General features: G+C 40.1%; 1 protein-coding gene across 1 annotated transcript; it reads right to left on the reverse strand.

Moving 5' to 3' along the window:
- Positions 1-15193: 15193 nt before the first annotated feature.
- LOC119289064 lies at positions 15194-15830 on the reverse strand. Its single transcript, XM_037568495.1, has one exon. The coding sequence runs from the start codon at positions 15793-15795 to the stop codon at positions 15340-15342; it is 456 nt and encodes a 151-aa protein (XP_037424392.1). The 5' UTR covers positions 15796-15830; the 3' UTR covers positions 15194-15339.
- Positions 15831-17885: the final 2055 nt, after the last annotated feature.

Raw genomic sequence — 17885 nt, forward strand, 5'->3', positions numbered from 1 at the left:
CGGCGCTTCGAGCACCACTATCGAGACCTAGGGAATGTTTGCTGAAGTGGAGAGCGAGATGGGCCGGCCAAACACGCGGGATGCCACAATCTTGTTTTTTTTCCTTTTTGTAGATTTTCTGTTATATATATATATATATATATATATATATATATATATATATATATATATATATATATATATATATATATTGCACAAAACACTACAAAAACATTTGAAAAAATGTTGACCAAGCATCTGAAAAATGTTAAATACATATAGAGAAAATGTTTATTGTCTATATGAAAATTTTATACAAAAAAATAATGTGTATGAAAAAAATGATCACATAAAAAATGTTAATCAACCATTTGAAATTTTTTGAACATGTATTTGAATTTTTTTAATCAAGCATTTGAAAAATGTTAAATGTGTATAGAAAAAATCTTGACCATGTATTAAAAAATGATGAAAAATTGATCATGCACATACAAATGTTAATCAAGCATTTGAAAAAATGTTGAACTAGTATTTCAAAAATGTTAATCAAGGATTTGGAAAATATTAAATGTGTATAGAAAAAAATATTCACCATGTATTAATTTTTTTATTCTTTTATTTGAAAAATGTTAATCAAGCATTTAAAAATGATAAAAAATGTTGAATATGTGTTAAAAGAAATGTTAATCTTGTATTTGGAAAATTTTAATCAAGGATTCCAAAAATCTTAAAGAATAATATGTATAGAAAAAAATGTTGATGTTGTATTAAAAATGTTAAATTTATATTGGAAAAGTGTTAAACATGTACTAGAAAAATGTACTTGACATATAAGAAAATGTAGAAACAAAACTAAAAGAAACAAAGTAAGACAAAAAAAGGTACGGAAACCGATAAAAATGAAAGAAACAATGAAAAACCAAAATAAAAAACTAAGGAAAAAAAGAAAACTAAAAAACCAGAGAAAACTGAATAAGACATAAAAAAGAAAAAACAGAAAAAAGTGAAAACAAAGAAAGAAATGAAGGAAGATAAAACAAAAATAGAAAAACTCAGGAAAACCAATACAACCCGGCTCTTGTACCCTCAACTAGGTCACGCCTAGTAGTTTACACGAAGTAGAAGCTGGCCTAGTCCTTTTCTTTTAAATGGGTGCTAAGGGCATATACAGTGGTGGCATATGGATACATATGTCCCATGACAAAAAATAATTTGAGGCATTTATATTTTTTTTCTTTCTAATGCAAGCTATTATTAGTGGGCCTTATTAAGAAATAGAAAATAAAGACTCTAGTACACATGCATCTTTATTTTTTACTCAATCTTTTCAGCTTTTGTCACCAGACCACACTTTTTCTCTTCAAGCATCCGCCTCCAGAAGAGGATCTCGTTTCCCTATCCGAACCTACTTTACGTCATATCCGATCCTACATGGTATATTGGGCATTATCTTGAGACTATGCATTGTACATTACCCTAAGAGCCGGCCCGTAGGTACAACACAGGACCATTCACTTTAGCAAAATAGAAATCTATCCAGAACTCTATCTCGCTTAGGTCGCTCGATCCAGCTCGCTGGTTGACCATGGCCATTCACCACCATTGACTGTTGACCATGGCCATTCACCATTAACCAGGTTGTTTACCGGTTCACAAAAATTCAGAAATATGAAGAAAAGATGTTTACACAATTGAAAAATATTCATTAGTGTGAAATACAATCGTAAATTTGAAAATACCTTACGGATTTTAAAAAACTTCATGAGTTCATGAATTTAAAAAAGTTCACTACTTTGAAATTTTTCCCATTTTTTAAAAAAACTTTGCGAATCTGAAAAATAGTTCATGAATTTGAAAAGAGTTCACAAATTTGAAAATATTCATGAATTTTAAAAGAGTAAAGAAACCTAAAAAAAATTCAGAAATTCAAAAAATGCTCCTTAATTGAAAAAAATACACATATTTGAAAAGGTTCATGTATGAAAAATCATGATTATGCAAACAAAATCCATGCTTTGCAAAATAAAATCACGGATTTGAAAAAAATTCACATTTTTTTAAAATTCATTAATGAAGAAAAAATCATGGATTTGAACAAAAGTTCATCAATTTGAAACCATGCATTTGAAAAAAGTACATAAATTTGGGGAAAAAACTCACGGATTTGGAAAAAGTTCATGAATTTGGAAAAACGTTCGCGCATCTGAATAAGTTGATTGTGAAAACAATCATCAGTTCGGAAAAATGTTAAACGAGAATAAAGAAGAGAGCAGAAAAAGAAAACAAAAACGAAGGAAACCCGAACAATAACCGATGGAAACACCTAGAGAAAAAACGTAGAAAGAAATAGAGTTGTTGTGTAAAACTGCTACCATGATGAGTTGGCTCACTTAGGAAACATGTGTACATGCTAGGGGTGTGCGCCATTTGTCATTTTGCCTATGGGAACATATCTGGTGCACCGGAGCTTGTGGTGCTACCGGTGCACCGAACTCACATCATGCTTTTAAAATGTTCAAAAAATTCTGAAAAAAATTTAGCACACTCACATAACATCAATATAGGTTGTCACAAAATTTCAAGTCAAAATTTGAATTATAACTCGAAAAACAAAAACGGCAAATTCAACACTGAATAGTACATAACATAACTTGGGCTTCAGATTTGGCCCGTTATCACACTGACGTCAAATTTGTCATTTTTGTATCTCAAAAAATATTTCAAAATTTTACACTAAATTTTGTGAAATCATACATTGATGTTGTGTTAACGTGCTAGATTTTTTTCAGAATTTTTAAAATACTCTATGGCATCCGGTGCACCGATAACACCACAAGTGCGGCTGCACCAGATACATTCCCTTTTGCCTATAAGTGTAGCGGCGCCAAATAGGAATTGGCCTCGCCTCTAGCCCTGCTAGTTCTCGCCTCCTAGTTGATTCCTCACAAGGTCATCGACGTCTCCTTGTCGCCCACCTCGCTACTCTCCATAAAAGCATCATGGCGTGCGGCTATTGCATTACTCCACTACTTGCTCTCTTGTAAGAGTGGTTGAGTAACCCGTAAGTGTAAGGGAAAAGTAACCTAGCAATAAGTATTTCTCTCGATTTGAGAACTAAGGTTTATCGAACTAGAGGGAGTAAAGTCACGTGTAAATGTTCATAAAACACAAAACACTATTGTCCCCAATGTTTCAAGAAGGTTGTCAAGTTTATTGTCCTGCTAATTACAAGGGTAAATTGCACAACATGGTAGCAACTGATAGATAGATAAAATAAATAAATGGTACAACAAAGAATAATATTTGATGTTTTCAATAATGGAAAATAGACCCCGGGTCATAGGTTTACTAGTGGCATGTCTCCAAGCAGATAAGTGTGGTGTGGTGCAAATTACACTTGGTCAATGATCAAATTGCAATATTTATATTTATGACAATGATCATTCATAGCATAATCTGTTGGGGAACGTAGTAATTTCAAAAATTTCCTACGCACACGCAAGATCATGGTGATGCATAGCAACGAGAGGGGAGAGTGTTGTCTACGTACCCTCGTAGACCGGAAGCGGAAGCGTTAGCACAACACGGTTGATGTAGTCGTAGTCTTCATGGCCCGACCGATCAAGCACCGAAACTACGGCACCTCCGAGTTCTAGCACACGTTCAGCTCGATGACGATCTCCGGACTCCGATCCAGCAAAGTGTCGGGGAAGAGTTCCGTCAGCACGACGGCGTGGTGACGTTCTTGATGTTCTACCGTCGCAGGGCTTCGCCTAAGCACCGCTACAATATTATCGAGGATTATGGTGGAAGGGGGCACCGCACACGGCTAAGAGATCAATGATCAATTGTTGTGTCTATGGGGTGCCCCTGCCCCCGTATATAAAGGAGTGGAGGAGGGGAGGGCCGACCTTCTCTATGGCGCGCCCTAGGGGAGTCCTACTCCCACCGAGAGTAGGATTCCCCCTTTCCTAGTCCAACTAGGAGTCCTTCCAAGTAGTAGGAGTAGGAGACAAGGAAGGGGAAGAGGGAAGAGAAGGAAGGAGGGGGCGCACCCCCTCCCCCTAGTCCAATCCAGACTAGTCAATGGGGGGGGGGGGGCGACCTGCCTCTTCCTCTCCCCTAAAGCCCAATAAGGCCCATATACTTCTTCCCCCGTATTCCCGTAACTCCCTGGTACTTCGAAAAATACCCGAACCATTCGGAACCTTTTCGATGTCCGAATATAGTCATCCAATATATCGATCTTTACGTCTCGACCATTTCGAGACTCCTCGTAATGTCTCCGATCTCATCCAGGACTCCGAACTCCTTCGGTACATCAAAACTCATAAACTCATAATATAACTGTCATCGAAACCTTAAGCGTGCGGACCCTACGGGTTCGAGAACAATGTAGACATGACCGAGACACGTCTCCGGTCAATAACCAATAGCGGAACCTGGATGCTCATATTGGCTCCTACATATTCTACGAAGATCTTTATTGGTCAGACCGCATAACAACATACGTTGTTCCCTTTGTCATCGGTATGTTACTTGCCCGAGATTCGATCGTCGGTATCTCAATACCTAGTTCAATCTCGTTACCGGCAAGTCTCTTTACTCGTTCCGTAATACATCATCTCGCAACTAACTCATTAGTTGCAATGCTTGCAAGGCTTATGTGATGTGCATTACCGAGAGGGCCCAGAGATACCTCTCCGACAATCGGAGTGACAAATCCTAATCTCGAAATACGCCAACCCAACATGTACCTTTGGAGACACCTGTAGAGCTCCTTTATAATCACCCAGTTACGTTGTGACGTTTGGTAGCACACAAAGTGTTCCTCCGGCAAACGGGAGTTGCATAATCTCATAGTCATAGGAACATGTATAAGTCATGAAGAAAGCAATAGCAACATACTAAACGATCGAGTGCTAAGCTAACGGAATGGGTCAAGTCAATCACATCATTCTCCTAATGATGTGATCCCGTTAATCAAATAATAACTCTTTGTCTATGGTTAGGAAACATAACCATCTTTGATTAACGAGCTAACCAAGTAGAGGCATACTAGTGACACTCTGTTTGTCTATGTATTCACACATGTATTATGTTTCCGGTTAATACAATTCTAGCATGAATAATAAACATTTATCATGAAATAAGGAAATAAATAATAACTTTATTATTGCCTCTAGGGCATATTTCCTTCAGTCTCCCACTTGCACTAGAGTCAATAATCTAGTTCACATTGCCATGTGATTTAACACCAATAGTTCACATCTTTATGTGACCAACACTCAAAGGGTTTACTAGAGTCAATAATCTAGTGCACATCGCTATGTGATTAACACCCAAGGAGTACTAAGGTGTGATCATGTTTTGCCTGTGAGAGAAGTTTAGTCAACGGGTCTGCCATATTCAGATCCGTATGTATTTTGCAAATTTCTATGTCAACAATGCTCTGTACGGAGCTACTATAGCTAATTGCTCCCACTTTCTATATGTATCCAGATTGAGACTTAGAGTCATCTAGATCGGTGTCAAAATTTGCATCGACGTAACCCTTTACGGCGAACCTTTTTGTCATGTCCATAATCGAGAAACATATCCTTATTCCACTAAGGATAATTTTGACCGCTGTCCAGTGATCTACTCCTAGATCACTATTGTATTCCCTTGCCAAAATCAGTGTAAGGTATACAATAGATCTGGTACACAGCATGGCATACTTTATAGAACATATGGCTGAGGCATAGGGAATGACTTTCATTCTCTTTCTATCTTCTATCGTGGTCGGGTTTTGAGTCTTGCTCAACTTCACACCTTGTAACACAGGCAAGAATCCTTTCTTTGCTTGATCCATTTTGAACTTCTTCAAAACTTTGTCAAGGTATGTGCTTTGTGAAAGTCCAATTAAGCGTCTTGATCTATCTCTATAGATCTTAATGCCCAATATGTAAGCAGCTTCACCGATGTCTTTCATTGAAAAACTCTTATTCAAGTATCCTTTTATGCTATCCAGAAATTCTATATCATTTCCGATTAGCAATATGTCATCCACATATAATATCAGAAATGCTACAGAGCTCCCACTCACTTTCTTGTAAATACAGGCTTCTCCAAAAGTCTGTACAAACCCAAATGCTTTGATTACACTATCAAACCGTTTATTCCAACTCCGAGAGGCTTGCACCAGTCCATAAATGGATCGCTGGAGCTTGCACACTTTGTTAGCTCCTTTTGGATCGACAAAACCTTCTGGCTGCATCATATACAACTCTTCTTCCAGAAATCCATTCTGGAATGCAGTTTTGACATCCATCTGCCAAATTTCATAATCATAAAATGCGACAATTGCTAACATGATTCCGACAGACTTAAGCATCGCTACGGGTGAGAAGGTCTCATCGTAGTCAATCCCTTGAACTTGTCGAAAACCTTTTGCGACAAGTCGAGCTTTGCAGATAGTAACACTACTATCAGCGTCCGTCTTCCTCTTGAAGATCCATTTATTTTCAATTGCTTGCCAATCAACGGGCAAGTCAACCAAAGTCCATACTTTGTTTTCATACATGGATCCCATCTCAGATTTCATGGCTTCAAACCATTTTGCGGAATCTGGGCTCACCATCGCTTCTTCATAGTTCGTAGGTTCATCATGATCTAGTAGCATGATTTCCAGAACAGGATTACCGTACCACTCTGGTGCGGATCTTACTCTGGTTGATCTACGAGGTTAATAAATAACTTGATCTGAAGTTTCATGATCATCATCATTAACTTCCTCACTAATTGGTGTAGGTGTCACAGAAACCGTTTTCTGTGATGAACTACTTTCCAATAAGGGAGCAGGTACAGTTACCTCATCAAGTTCTACTTTCCTCCCACTCACTTCTTTCAAGAGAAACTCCTTCTCTAGAAAGGATCCATTCTAAACAACGAATATCTTGCCTTCGGATCTGTGATAGAAGGTGTACCCAACTGTCACCTTTGGGTATCCTATGAAGACACATTTCTCCGGTTTGGGTTTGAACTTATCAGGATGAAATTTTTTGACATAAGCATCACAACCCCAAATTTTAAGAAACGACAACTTTGGTTTCTTGTTAAACAACAGTTCATATAGTGTCGTCTCAACGGATTTAGATGGTGCCCTATTTAACATGAATGCAGCTGTCTCTAATGCATAACCCCAAAACGATAGTGGTAAATCGGTAAGAAACACCATAGATTGCACTATATCCAATAAAGTACGGTTATGACGTTCGGACACACCATTATGCTGTGGTGTTCCAGGTGGCATGAGTTTGTGAAACTATTCCACATTGTTTTAATTGAAGACCAAACTTGTAACTCAAATATTCGTCTCTGCGATTAGATCGTAGAAACTTTATTTTCTTGTCACGATGATTTCCCACTTCACTCTGAAATTCTTTGAACTTTTAAAATGTTTCAGACTTATGTTTCATCAAGTAGATATACCCATATCTGCTCAAATCATCTGTGAAGGTCAGAAAATAATGATACCCGCCACGAGCCTTAACACTCATCGGATCACATACGTCAGTATGTATTATTTCCAATAAGTCAGTTGCTCGCTCCATTGTTCCGGAGAACGGAGTCTTAGTCATCTTGCCCATGAGGCATGGTTCGCAAGCATCAAGTGATTCCAAAATCCCATCAGCATAGAGTTTCTTCATGCGCTTTACACCAATATGACCTAAATGGCAGTGCCACAAATAAGTTGCACTATCATTATTAACTTTGCATCTTTTGGTTTCAATATTATGAATATGTGTGTCACTACGATCGAGATCCAACGAACCATTTTCATTGGGTGTATGATCATAGAAGGTTTTATTCATGTAAACAGAACAACAATTTATTCTCTTACTTAAATGAATAACCGTATTGCAATAAACATGATCAAATCATATTCATGCTCAACGCAAACACCAAATAACACTTATTTAGGTTCAACACTAATCCTGAAAGTATAGGGAGTGTGCGATGATGATCATATCAATCTTGGAACCACTTCCAACACACATCATCACTTCACCCTTAACTAGTCTCTGTTCATTCTGCAACTCCCGTTTCGAGTTACTACTCTTAGGCGTTGTTTGGCTAGCAGATATTAGCCACGGGAATATATAAAACGAGTTTCTAGTTGATGTTTAGTAAAATCTGGTTTTACTAAATTTTCGGTTAATAATTAGCTCGTGGAAAACTTTGTTTGGACTAGAAAAACGCAATTCTAGTTGGCCCAGTGGCTTCTTTGGATAGCAATTAGCCACCATTCGTATTCCCGTCCGTAATTAGGCCAGGCTTCTTCCTTTGATCTGTGATCCCTCATCGCCGCTGGTGGCATGCATAGGCTTGACGCCACCCACGGTGACGGGACAGCCGTGACGAGGTTCGTGGCGACTCCTTCGGTGGTTGGCCGCCGACGGATGCATGCCCTGTATGTCCACGTCGCCGGTAGCTGCATCCACTAGGCCCTGAATAGGCTTGACGCCGCCTACTATGACGGTAGCCAGCTGTGCCCTTCTGGCAAGCTCCTCAGCTCATATACGATGCTACTTGCCTCCACTCAGGCCGTGATGACTGAGCATGTGTGGTCTGTGGACGCCAGCGGCTGCTTCCCTCGACGTCAAGGTCGCCGCGCCTACCTCTCTTCATCGGCACCGAATCACAGCTGCTAGAGTTGGCCGTCACTGAGCGACGCTGGTCGTGCATGCTTCGTACAAAGCAGCCGTGCCCAGGATTCGGGGAGAAACAGTTACGATAAGTATATGCTAATCATGTTTTTGGAAAAACGACTAATACTCGTTTTTCTATAAACCTGAAATCCTGGGTTTTAGGGATCCTAGTTTTCTATATCCATGAATTTGTTGGAACAAACAAACAAGGTTTTATTCTGTTAAACTATTTCCTTGGTTTGTAGAGATTGCGTTCTCTATATTCTGCCTATCCAAACAACGCCTTAGTAACTGAACCAGTATCAAATACCGAGGGGTTGCTACGAACATTAGTAAAGTACACATCACTAATCTGTATATCAAATATACCTTTGTTTATTTTTCCATCCTTCTTATCCGCCAAATACTTGGGGCAGTTCTGCTTCCAGTGACCAGTCCCTTTGCAGTAGAAGCACTTAGTCTCAGGCTTAGGACCAGACTTGGGCTTCTTCACTTGAGCAGCAACTTGCTTGCCGTTCTTCTTGAAGTTCCCCTTCTTCCCTTTGCCCTTTTCTTGAAACTAGTGGTTTCGTCAACCATCAACACTTGATGTTTTTCTTGATTTCTACCTTCGTCGATTTCAGCATCACGAAAAGCTTGGGAATCGTTTCTGTTATCCCTTGCATATTATAGTTCATCATGAAGTTCTACTAACTTGGTGATGGTGACTAGAGAATTCTGTCAATCACTATCTTATCTGGAAAATTAACTCCCACTTGATTCAAGCGATTGTAGTACCCAGACAATCTGAGCACATGCTCACTAGTTGAGCGATTCTCCTCCATCTTTTAGCTATAGAACTTGTTGGAGACTTCATATCTCTCAACTCGGGTATTTGCTTGAAATATGAACTTCAACTCCTGGAACATCTCATATGGTCCATGACGTTCAAAACGTCTTTGAAGTCCCGATTCTAAGCCGTTAAGCATGGTGCACTAAATTATCAAGTAGTCATCATATCGAGCTAGCCAAACATTCATAACGTATGCATCTGCTCCTGCAATAGGTCTGTCACCTAGCGGTGCATCAAGGACATAATTCTTCTGTGCAGCAATGAGGATAAACCTCAGATCACAGATCCAATCCGCATCATTGCTACTAATATCTTTCAACACAATTTTCTCTAGGAACATATTAAAATAAAATAGGGGAGCTAAACGCGAGCTATTGATCTACAACATAGATATGCTAATACTACCAGGACTAAGTTCATGATAAATTAAAGTTCAATTAATCATATTACTTAAGAACTCCCACTTAGAAGGACATCCCTCTAATCTTCTAAGTGATCACGTGATCCAAATCAACTAAATCATGTCCGATCATCACGTGAGATGGAGTAGTTTCAATGGTGAACATCACTATGTTGATCATATCTACTATATGATTCACGCTCGACCTTTCGGTCTCCGTGTTCCGAGGCCATATCTGTATATGCTTGGCTCGTCAAGTATAACCTGAGTATTCCGCGTGTGCAACTGTTTTGCACCCGTTGTATTTGAACGTAGAGCCTATCACACCCGATCATCACGTGGTGTCTCAGCACGAAGAACTTTCGCAATGGTGCATACTCAGGAAGAACACTTCTTGATAATTAGTGAGAGATCATCTTAAAATGCTACCGTCAAACTAAGCAAAATAAGATGTATAAAAAGATAAACATCATATGCAATCAAAATATGTGACATGATATGGCCATCATCATCTTGCGCCTTTGATCTCCATCTCCAAAGTATTGTCATGATCTCTATCGTCACCGGCATGACACCATGATCTTCATCATCTTGATCTATATCAATGTGTCGTCACATGGACGTCTCGCCAACTATTGCTCTTGCAACTATTGCTATCGCATAGCGATAAAGTAAAGCAATTATTTGGCGCTTGCATCTTATGCAATAAAGAGACGACCATAAAGCTTTTGCCAGTTGCCGATAATTTCAACAAAACATGATCATCTTATACAAAAACTTATAACTCATCACGTCTTGACCATATCACATCACAACATGTCCTGCAAAAACATGTTAGACGTCCTCTACTTTGTTGTTGCAAATTTTACGTGGCTGCTATGGGCTTAGCAAGAATCGTTCTTACCTACGCATAAAAACCACAACGATAGTTTGTCAAGTTGGTGCTGTTTTAACCTTCGCAAGGACCGGGCGTAGCCACACTCGTTTCAACTAAAGTTGGAGAAACTGACACCCGCCAGCCACCTGTGTGCAAAACACGTCGGTAGAACCAGTCTCGCGTAAGCGTACGCGTAATGTCGGTCCGGGCCGCTTCATCCAACAATACTGCCGAACCAAAGTATGACATGCTGGTAAGCAGTATGACTTATATCGCCCACAACTCACTTGTGTTCTACTCGTGCATATAACATCAACACATAAAACCTAGGCTCGGATGCCACTGTTGGGGAACGTAGTAATTTCAAAAATTTCCTACGCACACGCAAGATCATGGTGATGCATAGCAACGAGAGGGGAGAGTGTTGTCTACGTACCCTCGTAGACCGTAAGCGGAAGCGTTAGCACAACGCGGTTGATGTAGTCGTACATCTTCACGGCCCGACCGATGAAGCACCGAAACTACGACACCTCCGAGTTCTAGCACACGTTCAGCTCGATGACGATCCCCAGACTCCGATCCAGCAAAGTGTCGGGGAAGAGTTCCGTCAGCACGACGGCGTGGTGACGATCTTGATGTTCTACCGTCGCAGGGCTTCGCCTAAGCAACCGCTACAATATTATCGAGGATTATGGTGGAAGGGGGCACCGCACACGGCTAAGAGATCAATGATCAATTGTTGTGTCTATGGGGTGCCCCCTGCCCCCGTATATAAAGGAGTGGAGGAGGGGAGGGCCGGCCCTCTCTATGGCGCGCCCTAGGGGAGTCCTACTCCCACCGGGAGTAGGATCCCCTCTTTCCTAGTCCAACTAGGAGTCCTTCCAAGTAGTAGGAGTAGGAGACAAGGAAGGGGAAGAGGGAAGAGAAGGAAGGAGGGGGCGCAACCCCTCCCCCTAGTCGAATTCGGACTAGTCAATGGGGGGGGGGGAGCGCGGCCTGCCTCTTCCTCTCCCCTAAAGCCCAATAAGGCCCATATACTTCTTCCCCCGTATTCCCGTAACTCCCCGGCACTCCGAAAAATACCCGAACCATTCAGAACCTTTCCAATGTCCGAATATAGTCGTCCAATATATCGATCTTTACGTCTCGACCATTTCGAGACTCCTCGTCATGTGCCCGATCTCATCCGGGACTCCGAACTCCTTCGGTACATCAAAACTCATAAACTCATAATATAACTGTCATCGAAACCTTAAGCGTGCGGACCCTACGGGTTCGAGAACAATGTAGACATGACCGAGACACGTCTCTGGTCAATAACCAATAGCGGAACCTGGATGCTCATATTGGCTCCTATATATTCTACGAAGATCTTTATCGGTCAGACCGCATAACAACATACGTTGTTCCCTTTGTCATCAGTATGTTACTTGCCCGAGATTCGATCGTCGGTATCTCAATACCTAGTTCAATCTCATTACCGGCAAGTCTCTTTACTCGTTCCGTAATACATCATCTCGCAACTAACTCATTAGTTGCGATGCTTGCAAGGCTTATGTGATGTGCATTACCGAGAGGGCCCAGAGATACCTCTCCGACAATCGGAGTGACAAATCATAATCTCAAAATACGCCAACCCAACATGTACCTTTGGAGACACCTGTAGAGCTCCTTTTATAATCACCCAGTTACGTTGTGATGTTTGGTAGCACACAAAGTGTTCATTCGGCAAACGGGAGTTGCATAATCTCATAGTCATAGGAACATGTATAAGTCATGAAGAAAGCAATAGCAACATACTAAACGATCAAGTGCTAAGCTAACGGAATAGCTCAAGTCAATCACATCATTCTCCTAATGATGTGATCCCGTTAATCAAATAACAACTCTTTGTCTATGGTTAGGAAACATAACCATCTTTGATTAACGAGCTAGTCAAGTAGAGGCATACTAGTGACACTCTGTTTGTCTATGTATTCACACATGTATTATGTTTCCGGTTAATACAATTCTAGCATGAATAATAAACATTTATCATGAAATAAGGAAATAAATAATAACTTTATTATTGCCTCTAGGGCATATTTCCTTCATAATATTGTATAAGCATTACGTCCGTGATATGTAGACCATTATCCAACTGCATCTACAATTATACTCCAGCACAAGACCGCTATCCAGCATGCATCTCGAAGTATTAAGTTTGTAACAAACAAAGCATTGCAATAAGCATGATGACATAATGTAGACAATAAAATTATGATCTAAGCGTGATAAATAAATCATTGTTTTATACTTAGTGGCAACAATACAATACATGTTCAATCCATTATTGTCATTGGGATCAAACTTACTGCAAGATTGAACCCACTACTGTGCACCATGTCATCTGAAGAACTACCTATCAATCTTGGCCAGAGACAACAAATTGATCGGAAAGCATACATAGCTGTTTAATTATACAACAAAGAAACTTCAAGAGATTGAATATAATTCAATGAATACTTTGATCATAAAGTGACAATTCATCTCATCCCAACAAACTCAACCTTTGATTACATCATGTGGATCCCGATCATGTGAGGCAGCTCACATAAACTTTGTATTGAATCACATAGGAGAGACGATGCCATCTAACTACCGCTATGGACCCTAAGGTCCTAAGGAAACTACTCACACGTGTCCATGGTGGCAGGAATGTTGATGAAGGTGGCTCCGATTTTGGATTCCCCCCTCTGGCAGCCGAAACAGGGCTCCAGATTGGATCTCCTCGGAACATGAACTTGCGGAGGCGCAAAAAATCAGAGAAAATAGTACCGAGGGTTTCTCAATTTACGAGATTTATAGGCGAAAGAATGTGCATAAGGCTGTGACGAGAGGGGCCTACACAGGTGGGCCCCCGTTCGCGCCACTAGGCCTCGTGCCCCCTAGTAGGTCCCAGCACTTTCTAGAATCATGGTGTCTTAGAAAAAACATATTAAATCCCCGGGGTTTTTTGACCTTCGTAGATATGGATTTTCTAAAAAGTAAAAAACATGCAGAAAATAACAACTGACATTGGACAATGAATTAATAAGGTAGTCCAGAAAAAATTGCTGTAAAAAGTATTCAAAAATTATATTATAATAATATGAAATAACCAAAAAGATAAAGATACGTTTGAGACGTATCACCCACTCACCTAGATCCCAGAGTGAAAAAAGTACGACAAGACAAACCCTCAAGCTCTTTCAAGTGTGTGTCACTTTTTCTCGAGAATTTGCTTCCCAAGAGATAAAAAATATGGCCGGGGTTTCAAATCTTAAAGACATCACAATTGCATATTGGATTATTGTGTTTTTACAAAATTTGAGACTTATTCACGTTTATTTGATTTTTTTAGTATTTTATGGTGATACACATTTGTTTGAGAATTGAATTATTGTGATCTTCCAACTTTGGAAGTGATTTTTCAGGTTTGTTTATCATCTTTCTCTTCTAGCTTGGAGTATTTACGCATTATTTTTTTAAAACTTTATGAAATTGACTAGTATTTCCACTGGAAGGTTTTATTTTGGTAAGCATTTTTATCGCCAGACATTTTAATTTGCTAAGTGTGTCATTTCTTGGTATAGCATTTGTCTGTTTCTTTGCATAAATGATGTACATGTGGACACCGGGTCATTTTTGTCCTGGGCCTGCCCCCGCCCCTAGTCCGGACCGAACTATCTGGACGCATTTTTCATCCAACACGGATGTGTATATGTACACGGACGTGTCTCCTTGTCTAAAATTCCGCAAACCAGAAGCAAACCTGCATGACGTTTGCAAGTGTTCGGACATCCGTTTGACCAATCAAAAGTCATGATTTTTCCTGCATGTTGTTTCATTTTTTTTACAGGATTTGGCAGAAGGCTGTTGTTTCATGTTGCTTTGTTTGGCGAAGGTGATTTTGCAGGATTAAAAGACATGGCGGAAGGTTGTGCATGAGAATCCATGTGATTGTGCATGCGCATGCATGAGCATGAGCATGATCATGACGTAAGGTGCATGAGAAGTGGCGGAAGGCCTTGTGCATGAACAACTATTTGTCAGAAGGTTGTTGTGCATGATCAACTATTTGGCGGAAGGCTAGGCTAGGTTGTTTAGCGGAATTGTTAATGCTAACTTTTTTATGTTAATAAAGACGGGCATCTGAGGTGTTGGGTTGGATGGTTGGCTCCTGTATCCTGTCCACAGACGCTTTCAGATGTGGTCCGTGGACGGGTAGTGTGTCCGTTTTAAGGGTCCATGTTGAAGATGCCTTTAGGGAAATGTTGTATACATTTTCATGGTTCAGTGATTTCTTTGTGAAGGGCCGGAACATGATTTGCTACCCCTTTTCAGGAGTAACATAAACTATGCCTAGATTTCATAGAAAGGGACTCCTTTTGTAAGATTTGTGATTTTATTGATAACAATTTTGAAGCAAAATACACATAAAAAGTCACAATAGACAAACCCACAAGAATCAAGTAACAATTGAGCATGTTGATCTAACAAAATCAAGAAGCAATTGTTTTGTTGCTAACCCATTAGTCTACTTTGGAATTCCGGGGATTCGGTTGCAGCGCGGGCTCCTGGAGAAGTTGTTAACAGGAAACGATTTTGATATCACAGCTGCATTGAAGATGAGCTGGTCACCATGCCGTTCAACTGCATTGATGCTAACCCATTGGAATGCAACCTTGACGCTCACCCCTGTTAGCGCGTTAATCAACATGGACTGGATGTTGCCATGCACATTTCCTTCATACCGGAGAGTGAATCCCCCGATGTTGATCTCACAGCCGCCGGGGAGGGAGACCTCAAAGGATCCGTCTGGGTGTAGGGCATAGTCTTGAACACCCTCCGGGAGGATTCCCCGCGGGAAGCCGTACTTCTCCAGCAGCTCGTATGCTGTTGAAGAGGGGGAGGTGCTCGAGGTGGCGGTGACTGAAGAGGCCACAACAGAGGCAGCCAGAAGGAGGATGAGGAGGCTATGGTTCTTGGCCATGGTTGGTACTTATGATATGTTAATATCCTTTTCGAAGTATGTGGAAGATGATTGTGACTAAAGGCAGTCTATAGCCTCATATATAGGTCTACCTGTAGAGTACTGGACTACAATGTGGAGTGTAATGTTAATGCAATAAATATGGACCAGACATAGAGAGATATCCCATCATGCGTAGTGTTTATCTCGAATGTATAATTATAATCTAAAGTATATGTTTCTGTAATTGGAATCCAAAATAATGTTGAGTTATTATCCAAATCAAGTAGAAGAACAACAATTTGAAACCATTAAAAAGTATAAAAATTGCATAAAATTCATTTCCTGCCAATAAATTGGAAAGAAAATCAAGAAAACACAAATTCCGTAAAACTTAGAATAAGTTGGAACCATTAACTAGCATTAATTTATGCCTAAGTATATTGGAACTCCATATTTGAACAACATTGATATGCTAATTAATCATCCTTAATTATCTGCGTGTTTTAAGGGAAATAACATGTTTTGATGGCATTGTCATACCTACAAACACAAACAATTTACTTAGAAAAGCTAAAAACAAAAGGCTTAAAATATCTCAATGATTTTGTCCTTGCTAACCCTTGAAAGCTGATTCTAAAAAAAACCTTGAAAGCTAAAACATAAAAAACTCCTAAAGTATGCATATCACCATTTTGTCACTACTACAAAATGCATGTCCAAACCAGGGTTGGAATACTTACTAATCAACATCCTCATGCGCCTCTGATACGTCTCAAACGTATCTATAATTTTTCTTGTTTCATGCTATATTTATGTCATAATTGTATTTTTTTGGCACCCATTTTATCAGTTTTCTAGACTAACCTGTTAACTCGGCGTCTAGAGTCAGTTGTTGTTTTATGTTATTTTGGACTTTTCAATAAAATCCAATTTTCTTGAATCCGTAACTTCCTTCAGCCAGTCAATCCCCACCAAGCATTCCAAGCCCAAGATGAGGTCATAGCACCCTAGTCACAGCACGCGTAGATCAGTAGTAAATGTGTGGCCCTGACAATACCACATCACAACTGGTACAAGTTTGGAGCTTCCATGTGTCCACCCATCATCAATTGCCACACTAGATGTGGCAACATGAATGGTTGGAAACTGAACTCTAGAAACCATGTCTTCACTGATGAAATTGCTGGAGCTTCACGATCCACCAGGATGTGAACCCGATATCCATTGAGCATAGCATGCAACATGATGGTCATTGTGGTTGCTTAGCCATAACCACAAAGTTGTCTTTGGAGGGGCTGCCCTCCATACATATGTATATATAGGTGGAGGGGAGGAGGCTGACTTGGAGGAGGGGCTCCCTCCCTCATAGGGCCCGCTACATGCTACATCTTGAGCTTGCGTTGGTTTTTCCCTTGAGGAGGAAAGGGTGATGTAATAAAGTAGAGATAATTATTTCCCTCAGTTAGAGAACCATGGTATCAATCCAGTAGGAGGTACAAGCAAGTCTCCAATCTATGTACCTGCACAAACAATCAAACACTTGCACCCAACGCGATAAACGGGTTGTCAATCCCTTCACCGTCAATTGCAATGGTGAGATCTGATAGAGATAGATAAAAGATTAGTAAAACGTAAAACAAAATAAAAACAAATAAATTGCAGCAAGGTATTTTGGGTTTTTTGGTTTATAGATCTGAACATATATGACGGAAAATAGATTCGGGGGCCATAGGTTTCACTAGAGGCTTCTCTCTTGAAGGCAAGTAATATGGTGGGTGAACAAATTACTGTCGAGCAATTGATAGAAAAGCGCAAAGTTATGACAATATCCAAGGCAATGATTATGCATATAGGCATCACGTCCGTGTTAAGTAGACCGAAGCGATTCTGCATCTACTACTATTACTCCACACATCGACCGCTATCCAACATGCATCTAGAGTATTAAGTTTATAAAGAACGGAGTAACGCCTTAAGTAAGATGACATGATGTAGAGGGATAAACTCAAGCAATATGATGAAAATCCCATCTTTTTATCCTTGATGGAAACAATACAATACGTGCCTCGCTACCCCTACTATGTCACTGGGTGAGGACACCGCAAGAT

Source organism: Triticum dicoccoides, chromosome 4A (assembly GCF_002162155.2).
Source record: "Triticum dicoccoides isolate Atlit2015 ecotype Zavitan chromosome 4A, WEW_v2.0, whole genome shotgun sequence".
NCBI classification, from domain to species: domain Eukaryota; kingdom Viridiplantae; phylum Streptophyta; class Magnoliopsida; order Poales; family Poaceae; genus Triticum; species Triticum dicoccoides.